This window comes from Alexandromys fortis, unplaced genomic scaffold (genome assembly GCF_014885135.2).
Source record: "Alexandromys fortis isolate MF-2015 unplaced genomic scaffold, M_Fortis_MF-2015_v1.1 scaffold_131, whole genome shotgun sequence".
NCBI lineage: Eukaryota > Metazoa > Chordata > Mammalia > Rodentia > Cricetidae > Alexandromys > Alexandromys fortis.
Genome location: NW_026068023.1, coordinates 747,709 through 775,409, shown reverse-complemented (window position 1 = coordinate 775,409; position 27,701 = coordinate 747,709). Strand labels below are relative to the sequence as shown.

At 40.0% G+C, this 27,701-nt stretch overlaps 1 protein-coding gene across 4 annotated transcripts in view; it reads left to right on the top strand.

The window, feature by feature from the left end:
• Hhla2 (HHLA2 member of B7 family) overlaps nucleotides 1-27,701 on the top strand; it is an 85,523-nt gene that overhangs the window by 33,220 nt on the left and 24,602 nt on the right. For all 4 annotated transcript variants that reach the window (XM_050163444.1, XM_050163447.1, XM_050163443.1 and 1 more), the window contains one exon: nucleotides 23,712-23,801. In XM_050163444.1, coding sequence (XP_050019401.1) covers nucleotides 23,738-23,801 — 64 coding nt within the window. In that variant the 5' untranslated portion in view covers nucleotides 23,712-23,737. The remainder of the gene's footprint in view (nucleotides 1-23,711; nucleotides 23,802-27,701) is intronic.

The following is a 27,701-nucleotide window of genomic DNA, read 5'->3' as shown; positions in this document are numbered from 1 at the left end:
ACAATCCAAAAGTAATTGGTTTTACCTATAGCAGTAATGCCACTATTACACCAGCAGGCACATATTAGCTTGCACACTCACAGAGGAACATACGGGATTCAGAGCTGGACTGGACCCTTGGTGATCAGCCTGCAGAGTATGTTATGGCACTACAGCATACAGCCTACTCACTATGGGCACTACTCTAGCAAACTTCATGGGGTCTGCTTGGCCAGCAACTCAAAGGAAATTCACCCTGGGCCCACCAATCATCCCGCCTGATCTTCACAGGTAGACACACAGACCACTTAGTTAAAGAAGAAACTGGGGCTAGCTATTACAAACTATGGAAACTCCTTCTTTTGTGATAGTTGTGGTGTGCTACCCCAGGATTTTATCTTATAGAGGTAAGGAATGATGAGAGAGCTAGCTAGCTAGACAGACAGAGAGACACACACAGAGAGAGACAAAGAGAGAGAGAGAGAGAGATCAACCAACATGTTAATTGAAAAGAAAGTGAGAGAGTTTGTACCTGATCGGCAATGAAGAAGAGTCCTTCCAAGACAAGATACTGTTCTAACTTCAAGTACACATGCCATGTGCTTTTTTTATAGCTCTGGAACAAAGGAAACAATAGGGGAGCTAAGGTTTGCTGTCTTCTCAAGCACAAGCACAGGTTCTGGTTCTCTGTCATCATTTTCTCCAGCAACTCTTGCATGATATAAATTTTGCCAGTTCCTTTCAAGTGACCCAGACAAGCCCCTTTGTCTATTTACCCTTTCCTCAGCCCCTTTTAAAAGTTTTAGTACTTCACAAATCCAATTTAAATGATGACTTCACTCACTTAGGCCCACCAAAGCTAATCCTACCTCATGAAAAAAAAAAAATCATGTCCTAACATGAAACTCAATAAAGCCACTAAAACATTAAATAGTCCTGAATTTTCCACTAAATTAAAGTATGCTTTTGAGACAGAAACTCCCTCTGTAGCCCAGATTGTCCTTCACCTTAAAACAATCTTGCCTCACCATCCTGAGTGCTATGACAGGCACATGGCACCGTCGCTGACTTCTCTTTTTACTATCCAGTGTCTGTACACACGGCATCATCGCTGACTTAACTTCTCTTTTTACTATCGTGTCTGACCTGGTATATTGGACCTTAAACATTGCCTCTCTTGGGACCCTTATGTTTATTTCATCTCCTCATTGCTGTTCCATTTACTGATTTTCCCCAATGCGCCTAGGTGTTTGAATCGCAGGAGGGGCTTTATCGACACAGTTTTTAGTGCCCTTTTACCCTGATGCCCTGCCCCTAGCTGCGAGTATCAGTACCTGCATCTCATTCTTCCTCTGTCCTTATTTTTCCTGGTAAATCAGGGCTAATAAGGAAGATTCTTCCACACATCTCTTTCTTATTCAGGACAACTCCCCCTGGACAGAAAGCGTAACATCATTTGTGTTTTATCACTCACAGCAAAGGCCTCACAACTTGCCACAAGAACTTCCTTATAACCTTATTCTGTATGTGTTTCTTTCAAGGACTGCAATGCATCACCTAGTCCATCTGGAATTCTGAGGGTATCCCCAGACTCATATGGCAGACCGCATTTACCAGGGAGGTGTGCTACTGGACACCATGTACAAGACGGTTATTTTAGGATTTATCCTGTGGATGCTCCACCCTCAAATGAAACAACCTCACTTTTATAGCCCGAGCTATAAAACTGGTCCACTTAGACCTATCTTTGGTTTTGTTAATTTCTCATGTGTCTTCTTAAGGACATATAAAGAAATCAGTAGGGCGTTGATTGTGTGTTGCGCGGGAAACCAATGAATTTACTGGTTTCAGTGGTCATCCCATACTCAGAAGAAATTGTTTTGCTGCAACACTAGGCACATGTGGAAGTCACTTTCAAGCTAGAAATAATTCTATCAGATTTCAGAGGTCAGGTTACTTCAGGGAAGTTAGGGCCCCAGTAGGACTTTAAGTCATAGAAAAAGAAAACCTTCCCAATATATAATTAATTAGTCTGGTGTTGATTCTTAATGAAATTGTTATTCCATATGTTATCTCCTTAATAGAGCAAGTTTATGCAATGACTAAGGCAGATCCAAATGCTGGAAAATGCCTCTGGCAAATGCCATTAGCACAATTGCGACACACTCGCTCAGATTTTGGAGAAAAGCTGCTACCTTTTGCTGGGCTATTATTTTTAGAAACCTTGCTGATTCAGATTCTGAATCAAGAAGGTACTTGAATTTTAAGTTCCATGGTAAGGAATACAGAACCACAGCAAAGTAAGGAAGGACAAAGATACATTTCCCTGGCATAACTCCATCAAATAATACGTAAGTTTTTTTATTGAGAAAAGGAAAAAAAAGTTTCCGGCTCCTCCCAGCCTCCCATTTCCCTCCCCCTCCTCCCATCTTTCTCCACCTCCCCCCACTTTTATCCCCCTCCCTCTCCAGTCCAAAGAGCAGTCAGTTTTATGAGTGTGTTGGTTTCATGCCCACTGAGACTACCATGCTTGTGATCCTTCCTCACAAGTTGTTATGGCTCTGTGAAGAGCTGCTTTGAAAGAGCAGGGTATGGGACCTAGAGGATGACTCAGAGAGGAAGCATTTGCTTTACAAACTAAGTAACTTGAGTTCAGTCCCTGGGAACTCACATAGGGTAGAAGGAAAGAACTGTCCTCTGACATTGCTTGTGGGGACTTAGATGAGAACGGCCCCCATAGGCTCATATATTTCAATATTTGGTTCCCTGTCAGTGGACTGCTAAGGGAGAATTATGGGGTATAAGGAGGTTATGGATTTTTCTCAGCACTTAGGGAAAGCCACCAATGTCAGATATGTGGCGGGGGAGCCTTTGTATGAGGGCTTGGAGAGGCCATTGCATGAAGCTATGAAGGTGAAGCCTTTATTGCATTTAAGGCCCCGAGATGTTGGCAATAATAGACCCATAGGATACCTCTCAGGGAAAGCTTCAGATAAGACATGGAACCAGCCCTAGAGGAAGAAGTATGTTGTAGTCAGCAAACCTGGAAGGAGTGGAAGACACAGAGCATAGATACAGAATTTAGAGTTTCGTTTTTGCTTTGGTCCAGCATTTCCTCACTACTCTCTCTTTGTCCTCTTCTTTGGGTGTGGGAATGTGTATTCTGCATCACTATATATTGGAAGTATGCAATTTGCTTTTTTGATTTTACAGAGGGTTACAGCTAAAAGATTGCCTTGAGTCTCAGAAAGGATGCTAGGTTTTGAAATGGTATTAGGACTGAAAGACTATGGGAATTTTGGAGTTGGATTGAATTTATTTTGTATTATGATATGGCCACAAGCCTATGGTGGTCAGGGAGAAGAATGTGGTAGATTGATCGAGAGTGGCTCCTATAAGCTCATATATTTGTATGTTTGATTCCCGGGTGGTAGACTGTTTAGAAAGAATTAAGAGGTGTTGGTGTGGGAAGTCCTTCGGTCTATGTGTTGCTTTTATTGGTTAATGAATAAAACTGTTTTGGCCAGTGCTTTAGCAGAATAAGGTAATGCTGAAATTCCAAGCAGTTAGAAGAGGAGAGAGTAGGCAGAGTTAGGGAGCTGCCATGTAGCCACTAGAGGAGAAAAATGTGAGCTGCCAGCTGGAACCTTGTTGGTAGGCCACGAGCCTAATGGTAAAATATAAAATAATAGAAATGGGCTAACCAAGATATAAGAGCTAACTAGCAACATGAGTGATTTTTTCAGGTCTGAGTGGCTAGAAAACAAAGGAGCAGCCTCCTCCAACAAGGTGTGACCTTGTTGAAAGAAGTGTGTCACTAGCCATAGACTTTGAAGTTTCAAAAGCCCAAGCAAGCCATTCCCAGTTCTCTCTCTCTCTCTCTCTCTCTCTCTCTCTCTCTCTCTCTCTCTCTCTCTCTCTCTCTCTCTCTCTCTCTCTCCTGTCTGTGGATGTGGATGGGCAGGATGTGAGCTCTCAGCTACTGCTCAGCACCATGCCTGCCTGCCTGGTGTTAGACTCCCTGCCGTGATGGTCATGTACAAACCCTCTGAACCTGTAAGCAAGCCCCTAATTAAATGCTTTCTCCTTTGAGTTGCCTTAGTCATTGTGTCCCTTCACAGCAATAAAACAGTACCCAAGACATCCCTCCATTACCTACACACAATAATGATGAGCAATGAAATAAAATAAGGTATAGGAGAATGGCTTTTAAGGATACCAAACATTATCAGTACTGAGTAGTGTCTTCACAGCCACTCCACCCTTGGCAGGGTTATCTTTGGAGGACCATAGATGATGGAGGAAAACTTCCAAGGAGATGGGATATTGAACATTGCATCTCACTGCATTTTTTCTTGGTGAAAAAGACCATAAAGACAGTATTGGTATCCAATCTGGCACCTTCCACTCAAGGAAACAAAAAAAATCTGACTAGAGGACTGAAGAATAAAATCTGAAACTGTGGGTCACTGAGAATGGATCCAGAGTATAAGATAGCCCTGGGGGCCACTGAACAAGCATGTCGCAGATACTAGACCAACCCAACTGTGCAGATGCTCCTGCACACATCCGAGAGCCTCCTTCGAAGTGGGGTTTTCCTGGCAATGAAATGGAAGATGCAGACACTGGGGTAGGATGAGAGGCTTTAGGCACACTTCATAGATAACCTTCTTGTTTTCAAAGCAGACAAGGCTACAACCATATATGAGTGTGCTATCTGCCTACCTTCGGGACCTGCCTACATCTCTGATTCAGCATCACCATCAGCTCTATGTTATGTTATGTTTAACCACTCCAACCAAGAAAGGGAACGGCATTCCATTTTCCTTCTTTCTCTTGGCTATACTTCTGCCAGACCTGTCAACCCTAGACTTTCTTCCAAACACGTCATACTCCATCTTATTATTCCACCCAAACTGGTTGTGAAGGAAGTTCCTTGTTTAAAGAATGAAGCTGATGAGCAAATTCAAGAGTAATTAGTTGTTTCATCTTCTCTATTGATGAATGTGATAGCCTTACGACTGGGTCAAATGGCCTCTAATACCAAGTCCTAGAAACTCACAGGGCATCCTTTACCTGATAACACAGCAATTTGCAGAATGCAAGTGAGATTCTGACTCTGGCCTCAAAATAATGTGCTGTTTCTTGTAGCTAGAAGGGGCAATGATGTGCCAAACACTTCCAACTCATTAACTCCTTTGTAAAATCTTGGCCGACTGCTTCTTATAGTGTCACTCATTGCTCATTAATGCCCAAGGGTGAAACCATGGAATAAGTTTGATTCCTCTCAATTGGAAGACAAAATGAGCTACTTGGGCTCTTTGAGGTTGGAGAAAAGTGGCAGAAGATGGAATTCTATCCTATCTGTGGTGACTGAGCTTGTCTAATAAGGGGAAGTACAAATAGATTTTGGAGAAACATGATAGGTAGTAGATCTTTTTCACTTCCTAGTCTGCTCAGTGACAAGGGTTCATAGGGGTCTCCTTTTCCTCCTATGGGCAAAGCCACTTAGAACTGACAGAGATCAAACACCAAAGCACAGGGTACTTCTGTGGGGAGACGGCTGAGGGGTGGCAAAAGTTAGTAATCACAGATTCAGTAAGGCAAAGGGGGAAGATATTTATGCCTAAACCATCCCTCAGACAGAAAAATGAAGGCTGTTTTCTTGCTAGCTGTATTATAGCTTAAAACAAATGCTATCTTTTGTCTCCAAAGTCTACAGAGGGTGGTGGTGGTACAAGGTGTCTCTTGGACTATATTAAGCAGAGCTGGGACATCAATGGGTATCATCTGGAGCAATACAAGTCAAAGTAGAGTAACAGTTAATAGGCTAGCACCAGTGCACAGAGACGGAGTATTGCAATATTACTGTGACATTGTACTTATTGTGTGTGATAATAACTTGAGGTTTGAAGAGGATGCCCCTTTAATTTAATTTTTACCAATTTACTTTTATTACATTTCTCCAGTGATTTCACCTATGGCTTATTAGAAACAAATGTTATTGCCCCTTTCTTACAGGCAGTTTGAGAAGCACTGACCTCCACGAACAGCGGCAGCTTGCAAAACAGGGCTTTGATTCTTGATGCAGTAGCCCTGTGGAGCTTCCGCTTCCCATTGTAAAGGGAAGCTTGCCACTTTTATCAGAGTATTTATTAGTGTCAGATGAGGGAGCTTTGTGAGAGAGAAAGACAGAGAGAGAGAGAGAAAGAGGGAGGGAGAAAGAGACACACAGAAAGAGAGAGAGAGAGAGAGAGAAAGAAAGAGAGAGACAGAGAGACAGAGAGAGAGAGGAATGAGTGTGGATTGGGCAGTCAAAAGTAGTACACAGAGATTTGAATAAGCTGCAGCTATTGTCTTTGTTATCTTCTCTCTTCCTCTCCTAACCAGTTGGTGTATTAGCCGTGGTTTCCTTTCCCAAGGACAGAAATGCATAGCCAAATATTGGTCTCTATAAGAAAGCTGGAAAGTAGAACAAAGACCCATCAGAGTAGAAGTTGATTGGAGTCCAGTGGGCTAAACTTCTTCTAGTCTCTAGTGTTCTTACTGCTGACATTCCTGGACTGCCTGGGTCTCTGCTGGTTTTGATATTTAGTTGATCCTTGTTCAGTTCCAGAGTTGTTGTTGTTGTTTTTTAATCTAAGAAGACATAGGTCCTTCTACTCTTCTAATCTCTCACCCACCTTGAAACTCCCTCTCTTTGCATAACTTTCACACATATGGGCTCTCCCCTTTTTTCTTAACCTGTTCTTTTGTGACTAAACCTTCCTTAGATGATACTGTTCTTTTGCTGTGAGGAGACACCATGACCAAGGCAACTCTTATAAAAGAAAGCATGTCTGACGTACAGCTCCAGAAGGTTAGTTATCATGGCAGGAAGTGTGGTGGCAGGCAGAAATGCAGGGTGCTGGAGCAGTAGCTGAGAGCTTTACATACTCATCCACAGACAAAAATCAGAGAGAAGGAGAGAGACAATAGGCCTGGCTTGGCATTTTCAAACCTCAAAACTCATCCCTAGTGATATGCTTCCTCCAATAAGATCACATGTACTCTACCAAGCCCATACCTTATAAACCTTTCAATGATCTTAAACAGTTCCAGTCACTGGTGACTAAGCCTTCAAATATATAAGCCTTCTCATTAAAACCACCACAGGAAAAAAAAAAGACTTTACAGTCTTAAAAGTGTTTGCTAAATATCTCTGATTTATTTTTCAGAAAAATTAAAATTAGTCCATGTCATTATCTGAGATTTAAGTGACTATTCCCTGGTGTATTTCCCACAACAGAATAGCAAATGCACATGTATATAAGTATATGCATGTGAAAAAAGTGGGTTAGGTTAAACATGCCCAACCAAAAATTCTGAAATGAAATATTCTAAAACCAAAGTCTTTAAACAATAGCAATGATGCCACAAGCAGAAATAGTTGCCTCATGAAACTTTGTTTCAAGTACAAAATTATTAAAAGTATTATATAAGATTACATTCAGGATATGTGTGTATGTAAGATTTACTATATACATGTTAATATTCCAAAATAAGAAAGAATAGAAAACAGTTAATGGATGAAGCTTTTTGGATAAATGAAACCCAGTCTGTAGCTGTACATCTATCCATATATGTCGCTTGGACTAATGACACAAGCCTGTAAGCATGCATCTTTCTATATATGTCTCTTTGACATTCTTCTAAGTTGGAAATGGGGCAATATTTGCATTTTTCATATCTTTTTATAAATCATTGACGGGTGAATTGGGTGATAGGAAGTGTCAGAATATTTTTATCTGCAAGTTATAGAAACTGAATTCAAATTAAATAAGACAGAAAGGGTTTTATTAGCATATATGCAAAGACACCAGTGTAGCTGATAGAACTGAATGAAAATGTATGGACCCGAGTCAGGAGAACATGTGTTTTTGGCAGCACGTTCGCTCATTCATGCAATCACCTGCTTTCCAACAACCACTCGCCCTAAGCCCTGGTGGTCACTTCTTCCCTTTCTGTGTAGAACTTTCTTTTTTTTAGTAGGAGTTATTGTTGCTGCATAAGTAGATCTTGGTTAAGGTTCAGCAGTGGTGTGGCTTCTCCTGCATCACTTAGCCTACTGCGCATAGGGATGGGTTGTTATGTCTGCGGTGCCTGAGTTATTAGCTTATCCTGGGTTGGAATAGAAAGACACGACTGTGATTAGCTAAGCTCAATGATCCTTCTCAGAAAGAAATGAAAGTTGGGGAAGAGAGACTGACTGAAAGGCAAGGTTACTAGGCATGAAGAAATGGCCCCTACTTCCTTGGGCTGGGCTCTAAATGTCTGAGCAGTCAACAGCGATATGATGATAAGATGATCATGAAGTTCATCATCTAAACTGGAGCATTTTTGTAAAGGAAAGTGGCTTCCATGAATAATTAATGGAATATATACTTGTCCTAGCAGGAGAAAGATGAGCAAATGAAAGAGAGGCGATTTGGAACTGTTGTACTAACTGACCTCTTCCCTGAGGTCTAAGACAAGTTACAAGTTATGACTGAAAAGCAACATAGGATTTCACAATCACCACCCAGCACTTGCCAAAACTAAATAAATTCTTGGAACCAGGACCAGGAGTCAGAAAAGGGTTATGACTCACAAAAGAAACATTTACTTGTTGATGATTGGTTCTCAGGGGAATAATTCTGGGGTGATGAATCATGCTTTCAGTTTAAGATTTCTTAACAGAGCAGCTAACAGAAAACTCAAAATTCATAAGCCTGGTGAAATTCAAAGTCCCTACTGACATTTGCCAAGTATGACCTTGAACAAGTTATTTAGTGCCTTTACATACTTGTCTTTGACTATAAAATGGTAATTATAATATGACACATGATTATGCTTAAAATATGTATTGATACTATATACAATGCATTTATAAATTGCTTATAGTTAAATATTATACTTTGTTTAGAACTCTAAAAGGCTAAAATATCCAAAATGGAATAAAGAACATAAAGAAAAAAATCTGTAGGTGTTCCTAGTAGGTAGAATCTTCTAGCATTGTTCATGCTAATTATTTCATTTATCTTGATTTACTTGTTATACCAATTGTTTCCTTCAAGACCCATACAAAACCAAACAAAATCCATGAAAAAGTATGAAGAAATGACTGGATATCTCTCTTGTGGTTTAAGGATGTCTTTGGCATTGTCTGTTCTGTAGCTAGAAACTTTCAAAGTGCCCTCAGGATTGGTAGGAAGAAAAGTATCCTTCACAGGACTTGCTTTCATATGTTAGAATTCCACAACTAACTTTACTGGGATCCCAAGTGGACAAACCTGACCTGGACTCAGGCAGACAATTTCCACTCTCCTTCCTCTCCACCATTTCAATCTCTCCAGTCTCCTCCCCAATTCTGTAGCAAAGTGCTTGTAAGGGCCGGCCCTTCCTCTTCTCCTCCCTCTGTCCCTGGGGACTCTGCTAAACCTTGCTATCCTCCCTCACCCAGTATCCCCTTGTTTCAGCCCCTAATACCAATAAACACTCTCTACAGGATCCCTAGTGGCCATCATGGGAGGAAGAGGGAAGAGATGGAAAATGAAATCTCAGGTGTTTATAACAAGGTAGAAGAAATAGACACTTCAGTCAAAAAGAATGTTAAATCAAAGGCAATTTAGGCACGTAGTATTTAAGAAATCTGGGACACTATGAAAAGACCAGATTTGTGAATAATAGAAATAGAGGAAGGAAAAGAAACCTATGTCAGAGGCAGAGAAAATATTTTTAATAAAATTATAGAAAAATGTTCTAAACTAAAGAAGGAGGTACCCTCTCAAAGTAGATAAAAGAAGCTTACAGAACATTAAATAGTCAGGATCAGAAAAGGAAGTCCCTTTTGTATATAAAAATTAAAACCGTAAACATAAAAAAATAAAGAAAATATACCAAAAGCTACAAGGAAAGATATAAAGGCAGATCAATTAGAACAGTGGTTCTCAATGAGTGGGTTATGACTCCAGGGTCAAACAACCCTTTCACAGAGGTTGCCTAAGAGCATCTGAAAACACGTGTTTAAATTATGATTTGTAACAGTAACAAAATTACAGTTATGAAGTAGCAACAAAAAGAATTTTATGATTGAGGGTCACCACAATATGAGAAACTGTGTTAGAAGGTCACAGAATTAAGAAGGTTAAGAACCACTGCTTTAGAATAACACCTGACTTCTCAATGGAGACTCTAAAAGCCAGAAGAGCCTGGACAAATGTTGTAAAAATTCTAAGAAAACACAGATGTCATCTCAGACTACCATAACCAGCAAAACTATCAATCACAATGGATGGAGAAAGAAAATATTTCTTGATAAAACCATATTTAAGCAGTATTTACTTAGCACTTCAGCTCTTCAGAAGATGCTAGAAGGAAAACTTCATATGCAGAAATTAACAACATCCAAGAAAACACAAAGAATATATAATCGTCAACAAGTAAATCAAAGAGGTCCGGTAGGGAAAAAAATCCACACTATAACAATAGAACCTCGGGGATCAATAAACACTATTCATTGATAACTCTCAACATCATTGCCCTCAATTCTTCATAGAAAGACACAGCCTAATAAACTGGATTTGAAAATAAGATCCGTCTTGTTTGCTGCATCTAAGAAACACACCTTACCTTCAAGGATAGACATCACCTCAGGGTAAAGGGATGAAAAAAAGATATTCCAAGAAAATGGACACAAGAAGAAAGCAGGTGTAGCCATTTTAATACCTGAAAAAGTACTCTTCAAACCCAACCTGTCAGAAGAATATTGCATATTCATCAAAAGAAAAAAAATCTACCAAGAGGATACCATAATTCTAAATAGAACTATAACCCCTAGTGAAATAGAAGCAAGTATTAAAAGTATCAAATCAAAAGAAAAAAAGAAAAAAGAAAAATATCCAGATCCAGATGCTTTAGTGCAGAATTCTATCAGACTTTCAATGAAGAGTTAACACCAACACCCCTCAAATTATTTTACAAAATAGAAACATTTTTATGAGGTCACAGTTATTCTGATAACTCATGTAGACCCAACAAAGAAAGAGAATTACAGATCAATTTTCCTTATGAACATAGATGTAAAAATACTCAATAAAATATTACAAATATCTACATGACCCACTGACCATGTAGATGTCAAGCTGTTGACTACCTAGGTTCTTCACCCTTACTGAATAGTATTTATGGTATTGGAAGTTACTGCACACTTCCAGAAGAGAAAGGTAAACTTTTTCTCTGACATGCTTGCTTGATGTGGTGATGTAGTTGTGGGGCAAATGTTGTAGGAGTAACCAACCACTGTCTAATTGGATTTAAGGCCCCCTCCATGAGATGGAACCCATTCCTTATACTGCTTTGGTTGCCATGAATCTGAGCCTAGAAAGGCAATGGACCTAGGGCAAGACCAAATATTGTTTTTTTTCTACTAATGGAACATAGTGATAAAACGACTCCTAATAACATTCTTCTATACCCATAGATCAGTATTTCACTCACTTATTAACAGAGAAGCTTTCTCCTGCAGAAGTTGGGAACTGACTGATATAGAACCAACACTTGAACTATGTTCAGAGAGTGAGAAATCTTGCATCATTCAGTCTTAAATGGGATGTTTTCATCAGATTCCTCTCCTCAGTGCTCAAGAAGAGTAAGTGGAAAACTTTTAAGAGTCAGAGGGGATGGAGATACCAAGGGAACAGTATCCTCCAGACACAACAGACTGATGCTCATATGGAACTCATAGAGGTTGTGGCAGCATAGTTGGGTCTGCATAGGTTCAAACAAGATGGAGTCCCAGAACTGAGATGGGGAAATAGACACAAGCTCTCATCCCCTTTTTTAAATTAAAAGCTACTTTTAATTAATAATCACTTAAGACAGAAAAACTAGTTTCTCCAAGGGAGTCTCACTTACCTGTTTTGTTAGATTTCCTTAGTGGATTTGTTAGAATTTCCTATCTATAAAACCATGGCATCTCTAAACAGAGAAACTACTTTCCTATCTGGGTGCCTTTTTACTTATTCCTGTTGCCTGATTCTGTGGCTAAGACTTCTACCACCATTGATAAAATGGTGACAGTAGACATATGGCTAAGGGTTTCCCATGTAGTTTTTTGTCATGGTGCATTTCTTCCACACGTAATTCATCGAGTGTTCTTATCAGGACAGAGTGTTAGACTTTATGAGTACAACATCTGTATATATTGAAATTATCTTATGCTTTTTTAAAGTCATGTATGGCATCTATTGACTTATGTACAGTGAACTATCCTTATATCACTTTAATAAATCCTCCTTGACCTTGGTTTATGCTCTTTTTATTGTGCTAGTCTTTAGTTGAGATTTTTTAAGTCTATATATCCTAGGGATTCAGGTTTTCGATAGTTTTCTATATTTGGTTATATCCTTATTCTTATCTGGTTTTGTTATCAAGGTAGTATTGGCTTCATTGGACGAGTTTGGGGCAATTCCGTTCTTTACACTGCTTTTTTGTTTGCTTGTTTGTTTTTGGAATAGTTTATAATCTTGTCTTAATTCTTTTTGAATAGTTTAGCAATATTTACTGGTCCCAACAGTTAGGGAGCATGCATGGGGCCAGATTAGGCCCTCTGTATGTGTGTGATACCTGTATAGCTTGATCTGTTTGTAAGACTTCAAGCCATAGATCAGGATCTGTCTCTGGTGCTTAGCTGGCTTTTGGGAACCTGTTCCCCATGCTGGATTACTTACTTAGCATTGATGCAGGGGGAGGAGCTACCTCAACTTGATATGCCATGCTTTGTTCAAACCCAAGGGAGGCCTGCCCCTTTCTGAGTGAGGATGGGAGAGGAGTGAATGGGAAGGAGGAGAGGAAGGAGAGGCAACTGTGATGGGTATATAAAAATAAATGAAAAAATGTTAATAAAATAAATAAAATAAAATTTAGAAAAAGAAAGTATCTGGTCCCAGGCTTCTTTTGTGGATATATTTTATTACTGATTCAATTTTTAACTTGTTATTGGCCTGCTCGAGTTTTTAATATCTCCATAGTACAATTATGTAGATGTATGTATTCAGAAATTTATTTCATTTAAAATTTCAAATTTGTTGGTATAGAAATTGCTCAGATAGTACCTAACAATCCTATGTTTTTTAGTGCTGCCATTAATAATGTCATCTTCACAGTAGAATAATTCACATGGCCTAGGCAGGCTGAACATCATCAGACAGGGCACCCAGCCCTTTAATCAGCCAAGGTGTCCAAACAGAATGACTCCCTTGTCTCTGGGCACAGTTGCCAGGCTGCTCTGAGGGACTATAAGAGGTCAGGCAAAGTTTCTCTTTCCTTTCCTTTCCTTTCCTTTCCTTTCCTTTCCTTTCTTTCCTTTCCTTTCCTTTCCTTTCCTTTCCTTTTCATTTCTTCCTCCCTTCCTCCTTCCCTCCCTCCTTCCCTCCCTCCCTCCTGCCCTGCCTCCCTTCCTTTCTTTTTCTGTGTAACAGCCTTGGCTGCCCTGGAACTTTCTTTGTAGACCAGGTTGGTCGGGAACTCACAAAGATCTACCTGCCTCTGCCTCCCAAGTGTTTGGGTTAAACATGTGGGTCACCACTGCCGGAGCCAGAATCTCTTGTTGTTACATCATGGTACTTAGAGTCTCCAAAGGGTAACATACAATAGTGACTGGTGTTAAATAAAAGTCATTGGTTAATCTGTTTCTTTGGGTGAGTGCAATAACGTGAATTTGTTGCTGTTTTTGCAAATGGACTCATGGACTGTTAGCTTCTCCAACAACAAGATATCATCCCAGAAAAAGCTCAGAAGCTAAAAGTAGTGGAATTAGGATAATACATAGAAGGAACAATAGCGCCAACAAATGTTTGCTGTGTGTTTGCAGGTATAGGAAAGTCTTTTAAATGAGAATTCTTGTTGAAAAACAGGAAGATTTATGGAGAGATGAAATTAGGGGCTAAGATAAAGATTCAGAGGACTTATCAGAAGTTGGGTTTGCTTGAGAAAGAGATGGGGAATTTTATATTGTTTGAAGTGGGTAACATTTGATCTTTCAACAGTAAGAGGCTGGGAGTCACCGCAATAAATTATGCCAGGCCTAGACTTCATTGTCAATACACAGGTCGTGAGATGCCTCACTCATAGGAACTTCTTCTCCTATGTGTTATGCACCACTGGTTGATTTCTCGTCTCTCACATCCCCTTGCCTGAGTTTGTAGCATCTTTACTATGACCAGACAATTCCAGGGCATCTCTAACCTTAGAACCCAATGGATCTGGGTAGAGCTTGACTAGGTAAGTGCACTGGGGGACTTAATTAGTATGACTGAACATATATGTATGTCAGAATGAGTAAAATTTAAATTTTTCAAAAAGTAAAAGCCTATATGCCAAATTAAATCTTTTCTCTTGCCCCTCTTAATGTCTTAGCTGACTCAGCACTAACTCTATGGCCATGAAGTACAAACAGTTATAGTGTAATATGTCAGCTTCGTTATTTCTCAGGTATTTACTTTGAAGTTTCTTTACTGTTTTATAGGCTTATTTTTATAATCCTCTTGAAAACAAGGATTTATTTCTTTCCTTTTTTGTTTGAAATAAATAAGGAAGCACGATTTCCTGGAGAGTCAAATAGGCAGACAAACCCTTTTCTGGTGGAGCAGAAATCTCTCACGTTTGTAAAACGATGCTTCATTTGAAAGTCAGTATTTTCGTTTTAATGTTGATACTAAAAGGAAAGAGGAATTTTAAGGTAAATGTGCTTTTTCTGTTAGAAACCTTCTATACACAACATAAGGTGCATCCAGCTAGCTATAAAATTCCAATGGCTCATATCTAATGTTTGTAGCTTCAAATTAAATGTTACTTGTACTATTACCAAGCACATGAATGCCTCTTTACTCTGGTAAAAGATAATAGGACTTCTTGTGGCATTTTGCTAAGATAAGGCGAGAGATTCTTCTGTACTTTATTAGAAAAATAAGAAAAAAGCTTCAGCTGTTTTTCTTCACTGATTGTTTTAATTCGGTGTCACTTCTAAATACCTGGAGACATCCGAAGACTCATTTCAAGGTAATTTAAATCTGCTGCTTAACTAACAGTTCAGGAGTAGGGGATTCAAAACAAGTAGGAGGAGGGACTCAGAAGTTAAACATGTAGATCTCATTATTCTGTCCCTTCATCCATCTCTGTGACATTTAACTATTTTGCTTCTCACATACCTGCTAGATGGGTACTGCCCCTCTAGGCATCAAATTGATGTTTAGACGGTAGAGACAGGAAGAAAAGCAGCAAGCTACAGCAGACATCCTCCTACGGACTTCTCTTTCTTCTCATTCTTCAGATGGTGGCTGTTGTTTTTTTAAATTGATTTCAGAAGTTTATCAGGGAATAAAACAGTAGAAGAGATTGAACATACTTTATTGAATATACTTTATCACTTCCATTAGACTCAAAGTCAAGAATAGGAAAGGGTGGACACGCAGGCATTGTGGTCATGGTGCCACACTCAAGAGTCAAATACGCAATTCAGTTGGCAGCCAGTTTTCAAGGAACTTGAGAATTTCTGGCGGGCTTACACCTCGCACAACTCAGCTTCACTTCAGTGTGGCCACCAGCTTATCAAACTTCAGAGGACGCCAAATCCTGTCTTGAGCCAGTCCTGGCTATCTCAGCTACCTTTTCTGAACATCTCAGTTCTCCACTTAGCTGGAAGTGATCACGTCCTGTATGGACTGGGCAGAGGAATTCTGTGGATAGAGAAGGAATGGAAGTGGTGCATTTCACATTGTCCTTAGAGAGTTCACCCCCTTCACACTGGTGAGCTGCTTTGGAATGATTTCCTGCTGCCTTCTTAGCCGCAGACTGGCTCCTTTTGTTAACCATTACAGATGTACTGGTCTACTCTTTCTGAAATAAAGTCTGACTTCATGATTAGCACATATGTGCTTAGTAAGAGTTCTAAAAATAATCAGGATACCTCTGTTCCACCTCTTTCCAGCACTTTCTAGTCCGTGTAGTTGCTTGGTCATAGCACTTAAGATTTATGTTGCAATGTGGCTGCAGCTTAGCTCCGTTTTCTGTTAGAATATCTAACCTCCCCGTCTTTTCCCTATTTCCCCTTCTGGGCTGGTTTCTCCTCATTCTTCAAGCTGTTGCTTTGAAAGCCTTTTCTAAGTACCCTATCCCAGCAGGCTCCAGTGTTTAATAGCATCTCATGAGAGCTCTTACTACTGCTCATGTTTCTGTACTGTGATTTATTTATTTCATAATCCACCTGTCTTTTGGTATGAGACTGAACTTTCTGAGATTAAGGACTTTCTGAATCATCCGTGTAGTTTATGACCCATAGGTGATGTTCAGCTTGTATGGTTTTAGTGGTCCAAAAGATGTCAAATTTGCTGCGTGACAAAAACTTAGTCCTGTTTTGTAGGAGGTCAGAATAAATTCGAGGTACTTGTTCTTGTGTCTTATAATCTTAACGTTTTCTGACTCGAATTTAGGAATGGATCGTGTATACAATTCAGGGCTTCAGACACAAAGCTTTATAAACAAAAGTTATTTGGCAGAACTGACCCTGAGCGCTCCAGAAGTCTCACCAGCACAAAGCAAACATGATAACCACTGTGCTTTAGAAGTGATTCACCGAGCTATGCCAGGTAGTTTTTCTTTTCTTATATACCAGGCAGTCAGGTTAGCAGCAGCATTAAATCCTAAGGACAGGAAGTCACTAATCCAGGTGTACCTAGGCAGGATGCTTGCTGGAAGTCATAAAACATAGAGCATCACCGGATAGAAGTTCAAAATCATATACGCAAGTATGAATGAGTCTTTTCAAGATTGGTTTGATGCCTGCTCTGCACCTCAATTCTTTGATTTTGATATTCAGTTAGATATGGGAATACAAGCTTTTTACTTCCTGATCTGAAGGAAGGAGACAGGGATTAAAATGGAGTTATTAAACTTCCCCTGGGAAATGAGGTGTGTTGGATCTATCACCGAGAGGCTACCATAGTTGTATTTTTGTGCAGTGCTTCTGACGAGCATAGGATGAAGTTCACAGAGTTGGGTGATAAATGCAAGGAATCATGTGGAGCATCCTATGTCAGTGCGGCATGCCTCCTCAGCCTCCACATGTTGATGAGCCTCCTCTGCGATACCTTATTTGTAGGATTTGGGACTGTTCGTTGCTTCAGTTGAAATCCTTACATCTGCATTACAAGAAAGTAGTTGAACTTGTTTTTAAGAAAGTTACATAGTCAATTAAATTCTAAATTTTGTAAACTTAGAGGGATCCACTTGCGGTCTAGGTGTTTGGGGAGGGCAAAAGGAGGCTTTGCTCTGAACATGGGAACTGCTGTCTGATGTTTCTCTGAGTCTCCTTTATTGTGCTACCCACGCCTATAATGTCATATCTCACATCTTCAATGCTGACTGCTTGCACATAGCCGGGAATCTCTGCCTTCAAGAGACTCTATTCACGTTGGGGATTCTACAGTTTGCTTTCAGGCTTTTTCCATTTATCCCTCTTATACTGCATCAGAGAACAGAGGTTTTAGATTCTCCATTTCTGTAATTTTGCTTTTATTTAGCCTTTCCTAAACATGCATCCTACTCAGCTTCCCTGCTGCAGAAATTCTGTTTGTTCTCATCTTTCTGCAGAATTAACATTCTATTACATAGCATTCTGTTAAATTATTCAAGGAGCATGCGGGAGCAGAAGTGTACGGAAATGGCTTTCCGCAAACATTTAGTGTGCCATTGGCACTATTGACATGATTTAAAGAGGGAGAGGTCACTCTTTTTAAGAAGTCCTAGGTTTTACATTGGCACACGCTCTACACTCCTAATGGAGTCTTCTTCCATTGTATTCCACTTCTATGTGCTTGACAAGGTGCCTGCTGTCTACTTTGTTACCCGTGGTGATTTCCTTTGTTTTTCTCCTGTGATTTCACAGCATCCTCACCACAGGAAAAGAAAAAAAAGAAAAAGAAAAAAAAAAAAAGAAAGGAAAAACCAAAAGCTCACTCTCCCATTCTGACTATATTCCTTCTTTTACAGAATACTACTGTGGAGGGTTTTATAATTTACCCCCCCCCAAGCATCATTTCACACATGATTAGAAGCTAAACTGGAAAATGGTCCTTGTAGGCACAGAGACATGTGTGGATCCTTTCAGGCGATGGCCTCCCATCCAAGTCTTAGGCTTTACGTCTGGGAACGCAAACTGAGAGGGAATGTGAGAGCAAGGGTTCAGGGTGGTTCTACACGTGCCCTGTAAGGAAGTATCAACAGCTCCATAAACGCAGCTAAGCAAGGATGTGACCAGATAAAGGCTCAGCCATGACCCAGGGAAGCGCTGGACTGCAGAAGGTGTTTTGTGTTAAACCTACTACCAGGATAGGCAGTAGAGAAATAATCAACTTCCCTGATGCTACTGCTTCCGCCACAGGTCACTGCCTTCTGAAAGACTTTCCAGTTACTGAACAAGTAAAAGCAGCTGGATAACTCACATCCAAAAGCTAAATTGATTAAGGGGATTGTAGGGGACCAGGGCAGGCCATTAATTGTCTTCTAATTAGGAAAAGATCAGAAATTAAATGAGTACCTCTCCTGGTTAGGGTTTCTATTACTGTGATAAAAACATCATGACTGAAAGCCAGTCGGGGAGAAGAGGGTTATTCGGCTCTCACAAATTCTAGTCACAGCCCGTTAACTGCGAGGGAAGGAAATCAAGGTGGAACCTGGAGGCAGGAACTGAGCCAGAGACCAAAGAAGATGCTGCTTGTTGGCTTGCTCAGCTTGCTTTCTTGTACACCCACCCCACCCAGATAGTAGTACCACCCACAGTGAACTGGGCCCTCCTCCATCAGTCATCAACAAAAGATGCACCAAAGGTCAGTCTGGTGGTGCGTATTTCCTCAGCTGAAGTTCCTCTTCCCAAATAATTCACGTCTCAAGGCAGAACTTAAAAAAAAAATGGGTACTTTGATTGTACTCAGTTTACCACATTTGGTATGGATTGTCTCTTGGGTCCTTACCTTGTTGAGGGGTGATTAAGGGAGAAAAAAAAGTCCAAGTCTGAGTTGAACTGCCACATTTCTATGTGTCCTCATCAGACCCTGGCTCACCAATTTCAGCAGGTCCTCCACTGGACTCTCCACAGGGGAAGCTGCAGTCAGTACAGTCTAGACCTGCCTCAGAGAGACTCATCGAGAGTGCGGCTCCCCACCCTGTAGAGTAGCACAGTGTGCCTTATGGTTAATATTCCATACAGTAGGGCTAGGGAGATGGCTCATGGCTTAAGAGCACAAACTGCTTTTCCAGAGTTTGATTCTCAGCACACATGTCATGCATCTCACAACTACCTAATCCCAGCTCCAAGGGAAACCAACACCTCTGGACTCTGTGGGCCCCAGCAGCCACATGTTCACACGCGCGCGCGCATGCACACACACACACACACACACACACACACACACACACACACGCACACGTATGCCATACATAAACCAAAGCATCTTGCTTCCTTAGTGGCTGACCCAAGAGGTGAGGTATACAACCAGAAAGAAAATTGAAGTTCCTCTGGCCATAGGAAGAATTTGACCAGTGTGCTCGTCCTGAGATTCTAGGTGCTGTGGTCCTTAGAGCTTTCAGCTGAGCCAGTGGCTCTTTGCTTTTCTGTTTGCCAAGAAGACAACAATCATCTTGCATCTACTCTCTGCTCTTGCTTAATTTCCCCTTTCTTACACCCTTGGTGCTCAACAATTCTGCCTCTCCATCTTACCCAGAATGCATCAGTGTGGACTCTTCACCTGGTTTCCAACACAAAACAAAACAGAAATCTCAACCAATAGATCCTAAGGCAATAATGGTACCCCCTAGAGATTCAGACTTTCAATTTAATGTATGAGTCCCCTGTGTGGTGGAGTTCTTCTGTAAAACATCAGGGGAGATATTTGCATAAAGAGGAGGTAATCCTAGTCCTTTTCTTTGTTCTTATTCTGTCTAAACAAAGGCAATACTATTAAAAATCTAAGTAGACGCTAAGGAGAAATCCCCAGGATGCTACAAAGAGTTTGCCCTTCTGTTTCCATTTCTTTTACAAATTGGCTCAGTGCCATGGACCCTGTGGAGAGACAGTGAAATTTTTAAAAAATGCAGAGGAGGAGGAAGTATCCCGGAATCAGCCTTTTTCTCAAAGGAACTCAGACAGCTGACTGGCCCCACGATGTGTGATGTACTGCACTTTTTCAGAATAGAGCTGCTGACTTGCTGGCTGGAGACCAGTACTGGCCTGTGTTGGCAGTGTATAGGTTCAAGCCTCTGGTCTGGCCCCAAGTGATGCGTGGCATCACTGTCATCCGCTACAGACAGTGTCTATTGCTTTGGTCTATAGCTGCTAAGACGAGCACAGGGCTAACTCGTCTCTCCCCCTTGTGTTCCAGTTGTGACAATAGCTTCAGCTTTCTCCTCTGACTGATAGCCTTTAGCATCTGGATTCCCTTTGCTCATGTTCTTTCCAGAGGCTGGCTTCTGCTTTTCTCCTTCACATCTGGAACCTTGTCAGAGTGTACTAGAACAAACTGTTTCTAACATTTGAACCCTTTTGTAAGCCTTCTGATTGCAACTTGGGCAACCAGCTTCACCCAAGGTAGATGCTTTCTGCTGCTTTGAGGGGGAAAAAAAATAAATGTCTAAAAATAAAACCTAGGCATAAAAATAGGGCCAAATACTCATTAACTGTCTGCCTCACTTAGCTGAATGCTGAAACTATTTCTATAGTGTTAAATCAAGCTTTTGTGTCCTTTATTCATGCCACTTTATCTTAGATGATAAGTAGGTTACTGTAATTAGTCATTTTATTCAAAATACATGAATTAAATTGTCTCAAGGACCCAATTTTCAGTTCATGCTTATGCTGACCCTTAGACTGGTGTACTTGCGTTCATGAGTCTCTGAGAATATACACTATTGGATGCTGGGGGGGGGGGAGGCTGAAGAAGGAAGAAGGCAGAGCATGGAGAGCTTACTGCTCAGGAGGAAGAATTTAAATCTTCATCTTGGTGATGGGAAGCCACTGTGGGATTTAATTAGGATAACGTCACGGAATGACTTACATATTTTAAAAATACAGTTCTTGACTGTTGTGTTGACAGTGATCTATAAGGAGGCAAGGGCAGACAAGGATTATCATCCAGATGTCTATTTTTAGATTCCCACATACAAGACAATGGTGCTTTGAGTCGCATGATTACAGAGGAACGGGAGAGAAGGAGACAGCAGACTGGCCAGTGGACTTGATGTGGGCTTGAGGAACTGGAAGAAGGAAGCTTAGCTTTTGGCTTAAACAATGGAAGAATTTGGTATCAGTTATCAGGATGAATACTGGAGGGAGCACATGATAATTCTTACCATTTGGTTTTGTTGAGAATGGAGCCCAAATGAAAGGGGGATAAAGCACATATCTCAGACTCCAACTGACTTTGTGAATAGGCGTGGCTCACAGAAGTTTCAGAATCCTTGGTTCTGACAGCTTGCATTTCCATGGAATAAAGGAACTAACTCACTTATAGAGGGCATGGGTAGAAGAAAGCTTGGGAACACTCCCTATTTCCACACAATCAGGACAAGCAGGGAAGAACCAGAAAAGGACCAAGGGATCCAATAGAAGGAAAAGCAGGAAAAACAGTACCTTGAAGCAGCCTTTCAGGCATAAGTGAGATGGCGGGGATGCGGGGGAGGGTTGGGAGAGTTAGCCGTCAACTGTGCTATGGCACTCTGGGACTGAGTAAGAGGGCATGATATCAGATGGGAGTTCTTGATGCCAGTGACAAAGACCAATTTTGATATGGCCTGCAAAGAGAAAGACAGGATAGATAAGGTGAGCCTAAAAAGGGAAAAATGGAGATAGCTACTTAGTCGATTTTTTTAAAGGATTACTGAGGTGAAAAATAGGCAGACTCACACAGGCATTATATAGGTAAAATAAAAATTAATAAATCTTAAAAATATGAGTTTACTGATATTTTCATGCAGATTGTCATTGTGATATAGTATCTATTCATACCTTGCACATGTAATTAGGTCTGTAAGAAGAAATATACCTTATTTTAATAACTAATGCTATTTTTTAAAAGTTTTCATTTTACCAAATATTTTGCTTTGAAGGGATAGAAGCTGATAGATAACACCTTAGTCCTGTTGCAAATGTTCACCCGGCTTATATTTTAGCATTTGTTTTTGTCTATATTGCTCTTCTGATTTTTATGCAGCTATATTTTAATAAAAATGAACAAGTTTAATAGAAAATGAACACACTTTAATAGAAAGTCAGAAAATGAGTCAAGTTGAAGAAACTCTTTGCAAAGTTGCAAATTCAATTATTTCCTTCCAGCCTTTAAAATGTAAAATTGAAACTATAAATTATTATGCTACTGGGTTTTGTTTTGATGAAGGAGTCTAATTTAAATTTTTTGAATAATTCTAATCATTCTAAAATTTTATATCTTATGGCACATTTAAAGTATTCTCAATTGTAGAACTGCCAAATGATTCTTCAAAATCTTCTAGTGATTTTAAAACAAATTATAGGCTATTCTTAAAGACACTGCTTCTCAAAGAGAAAAATTAACTCTAATCCCATCATTCAAGGAAATCAGTTCTATTTTATGTGAAACTATGTTGTGTGTGGACAAGTAAGTAATCATCTGTATTAGACACTTGTCTGGAGCTGTAATAACACACCATGACCAGAAGCAACTTACGGAAGAAAGAACACATTTGGGCTTACGGTTCCAGAGGGATAAATGTCCATCATGGTGGGGAGTCATGATAACAAGTGACAGGCACGGCAGCAGAAACAGAAAGCTAAGCGATCATTTCTTTACCGACGAGAATGAAGTGGGAGAAAGGGCTGTAAGTGAGGCCAGACTATAAACTCTCAAAGTCCATACACTAACCAGTGACATACTTCCTCTTCCTCTAGCAAGTCCACACCAAATAAGCTTCCCCAAATAGGACCCCCAACTGGGGACCAAGTGTTCAAACATCCGAGACTATAAGCAACATCCCTCACTGAAACCACAGACACTATGTGTTGTCCCCTGGCCCCTTTTTAACAGCAGCCTTGTGGTGTGCACAAAGGTTGGTGTCATCCTTGGACTGTTTTTTATGCATGATTATAAACAACGCCAAAGCTATCATCGGCATTTAATATTGAATTGAGTTTAGTCTTAGTATATTTTACTATAAAAACCCTGTAGAAGGCTTCATAAATAACAGCTATTGTCTAGAGAGCCACCACAGGATTCCTGCCAAATCACTATTTATTCAGCAGCCATTTATCAGTGACTAACACACTGCACACCCAGCTCTGGGTGTCAAGTCCACCCTTTAGCGTTAACATCGTCATGTAGATTTGGTGATGGATCCTGCTACCGTCTTGTATGCACAAAGGCATGTTCTTCAAACAAACAAATAAAAAACAGGAGCACAGTGTTTTGAGTTGTATCATAATTGCGTTTTCTCCTATGCGGCAGGAAGGGATTCGATGCCACTGAACTGAATAATATTGTGTGTAATGGCTACAGCAAATTATTAGTATGATTGTATAATAACTTAATCTCCTGGAGTCAGACACTGTAATTCTTTTCAATTGTATACTATGGTTCTTCTGAAGTTACAATTCATAATGTGACTGTTTTTTTTTTTCTGTTTTTCAACAGCACAGTTAATATGACCTCCACAAGACATGAAGGCACGGGCACTGCTGTGTATCTTCTTCGCTGTCACATTGTACCCTTGTGTATCTTTTGGTAACTTCTTTTGTAATACGGGTGTTAGTTATTCATATCACTTGAGATTAACAGTAGCACAAAAATAAATTGGATATGAATTGTACATTCCTTATTCAAACAGCTCCAAAATCTAAAATATTTTGAGCATTGACATGACACCACAGTTGGGACTTCGTGTGACAGGTGACAGTGAAAATACAGATAAAAGTTTTCCATTAGGTTATGTGTATAATGTGTACACAGAATGTAAGTGTTGGGGACCAGCCTCAACAAAAATACTACTTACCAGGGAAGGGGTGTGAGGATTTAGAGAAATTAGGAAAGAATATGAAGATGCATGAAAAATAATAAAACAGAAACTATAGAATAGTGTTGGGAGGGTATCCCAGTGAAAACTGAAATTGCCTGTGTGTTTAATTTTCCATATGCTTTTATAGCTCAGTACAAAAGGGGGAAGAGGGCAAAAAAAGGCTTCTTTAACATGGTACAAAGCACAGCTCGAAAAGTTAATTGCTTTAACACTTTGAAGCTTCAAATCATCAGCATTCGGTCGTTTAGGCAGTGAAGCCACTCTAGACCAAGTAATCTGAAGGCAGAAGGCAGCCATTCCCCAGGTAATCTCCAATTACAAAAGAAGGACCAAAATTGTGCTTGCATTACCTGATCATCTGTCGGGATGGAATGGACCTACTTGTATGAGCCATCTTAACGTCAAAAGAACCAAGTGACCACATCCTGAGTCGGGATGTGTGGCTACACTTGTCAACCATTTTGAGCAACCTCCAAACTCTCTGACGATCAGACAAGGTGGCAGTAGGCTCACACTTATGGGTCTCCATATGTGAGTGGTACTTACATTGAGGTCCTTTCCTCAGTCATCTCACTATGTATGCTCAAATACCCTGAATCTGCAGAAGTACAAACCAGCTCTGATTTCAGCTGTGGGGACTCAAACTATATCTCTGCAGCCCTGGGGGCTTGCTTTCCTGAGTGATCAGTTTGTGTCTTAGCAGAAACAGCAGCCCAGAAGTATACACGAATGTTAAAAGCCACATTTTTCTCTGTGCTCTATTTCTAGCTCTCTAATATGTTATCGGCTACTAACATCACTAGAAAAGAATGTTTGACTGATGCAGTGTCAGAGTGGAAGTTCGGTACCCAAGCTTGAAACATTTCCAAGGTTTTATCATCGACATTCTTTTTTTTTTTTTTAAACCATCGTTATCATTTTCCTTTTAGAGAATGCCATCTAGATGAACTGTTTTCATAAGGATTGAATCTTAGAAGGTTTATCACACACAGAAGAAAGCGCCAGCAACAATTAGCATCATAGCAGAAGCACACAAAAGTCCTTTACATACCAAATTAGCTTTACTAGGCAAGTTAAATTCAGAACTTTCAGTTGAATACAATAATGGGGCTATCACAGTGGCAAAAACTAAAATTTTTGACTTCTTACAGATTTAGAGAAAGGTTTCAGTTACACATGTTGGGTTCATGGTGTGTTTGGGGGGAGGAGGAGGGGGCTTACACAAAGATGGCTGACCACCAAAGTCTAGTAAACTAGAAGCAAACTTTATTCCAAGAAAAAAAATTAAAAATTAAATCTCCATGGAGCTAGCTGAGCCCACACTCAGAGATGGATTTGTAAGGTTATGGCAAAGGACAGCTTTTGAACCTTCCCTTTTTATATTAAGAAGCAACAAGCATTAGGCAGTAGCAAAGGAATTTTTAAAATCTTGAGGTGAAACTTAGACACAAATTGCCCTTCTTTGCGATTTCCATCAACAGAGTTTTTCAGCTAAACTAGTGTTTGCATTTAGTCCATTGTTTTCCCTTGGTGTTCCCTGACAGTGCTTACAGAGGCTCTGCATCTCCCCCGACACTGCTAATTTCGCATGGCAGGGAAGGGTATGGGAAAATGCACAAGCAAAAAGTCAAAAGTAATGTACATCCCATCATTTAAAAGTTAACTCAACTCACATCAATTGCTGAACATGAGTGGCCAGGGGGTTATCTATAACATGACCCTCAGTTTGCAGAGCAACCCAAAGTTTGCAGAGGGCTGCTTCAGCCTCACAAATAGACCTATGAGTTGTAAAGCAGGGTAACCCACTGTTAATAGTTAATCCTTTTTTTTTTAAAAGATTTATTTATTTATTATGTATACAGTATTCTCAGTACTCTGCCTGCAGGCCAGAAGAGGGCACAGATCTCATTACAGATGGTTGTGAGCCACCATGTGGTTGCTGGGAATTGAACTCAGGACCTTTGGAAGAGCAGGCGGTGCTCTTAACCACTGAGCCATCTCTCCAGCCCTTAATAGTTAATCCTTAAGCTGCTGAGAAAGCTGCTGACAGCCTGCTCTCATTCCCCTAGGCTTACAACTTTATATTTATTTATTTATACATATTTTTGGAATCTATATATTCTTATTCTTGGACTCTTCACACATACATTCTGTGTAAGTGTATAATATATAAAACACACATATATATTATATGAAATCAAAACACGTTTTTTATTGAAAATAAATAATTTTTACACAACATATTTTGACCATGGTTCCCCCTTTCTCATCTCTTCTCAGAACCTTGACACCTTTCCACCCATTGAACTCTATATCTTCTTTCTCTCTTTATAAAAAAAGGAAAAAAATGAACAAGAAATATTAATCACAATAATAATAATAAATGACTAAAACAAAGAATAAGTATGAGAAACACACGTGCACACACAAAACCCATTGAAAACACCAAGTTAAAAACCATAATATACAAGAAAAGACCAGTAAGGTTAAAGAAAAATGTTCAAACAAAGCAATATAAGACAAAAAATAACAACAACTAAAAAATACTCCAAAAATACCATTGAGTTCTTTTTGGCTATCTATTGCTGGACATGGAACCAACCTTCAAATGTGGTTTGTATTTCCAGTGAGATTCTATTGGAGAAAACTGATTTTTCCCTTGCTAGAGTTATCAATTGGAGATAGTCTCATGGTTAGGGATGGAGCTTGTGTTCATGTCCTCTTCTCAGCACTCCAACCCTGTCTAGCTGGGACCTAGGCAGGTCTTTTGCTTTGGTCTCTGTGTGACAGTACTGGTAAAGCTGTTATTTAGTCAGGACAAATGGATGCAGAGGGCTTTTTTTTTTTTAATATTGTTATTTATTTATTTTCATTTTTATGTGCATTTGTGTTTTGCATGCCCATGTAGGGTATTTGGGTACCCTGAAATTGTAGTCACACACAGTTGTGAGCCAACATGTGGGTGCTGACAATTGAACCCAGGTCCTCAGGAAGAGGACCCATGAGCCTTCTCTCCAGCCCCACAGAGGGGGTTGGTTTAAATAACAATCCAGATATTAGGTTCTGCATCTGAATATAGTGAAAACAGCCTTTCCAGGTCTCTTTGCACACATGAAACATATACAGCGTTACCATTTATAAATATATACAATATAGATGCACAGTTTTACTGCTGAATATCACAGGTACATAACCCATTGAATGTACAAAACCCACTTCAAAATAGCTGCTTACAAGGTAGCCATTCAAAAGACTATAATCCAAGCAGACTCCAGAGTGAAGCTTTACTTTTTGTTCTTTTGTTTTAGACATTTTAATTAATTCCTCAAGAATTGCACACAACACACTTTGATCATATTCACTTCTCCGACTCCTCTCATTTCTACCCTCTCCATTGCCACACCCAGCTTAGAGATGAGAGTTGAGTGATGTGCTGATCTATGGTTATAGCAGTATGTGATTAGGAGTCGTTCTAGGGCTGTGTTCATGCAGTTCAATAATATTTGATTATATAAATATGCACTATTTTCACTCCCCATTCATCAAACAGTGGACACCTAGGCTGTTTTCATTTCCTGGCTATTGTGAATAAAGGAGCAATGACTACT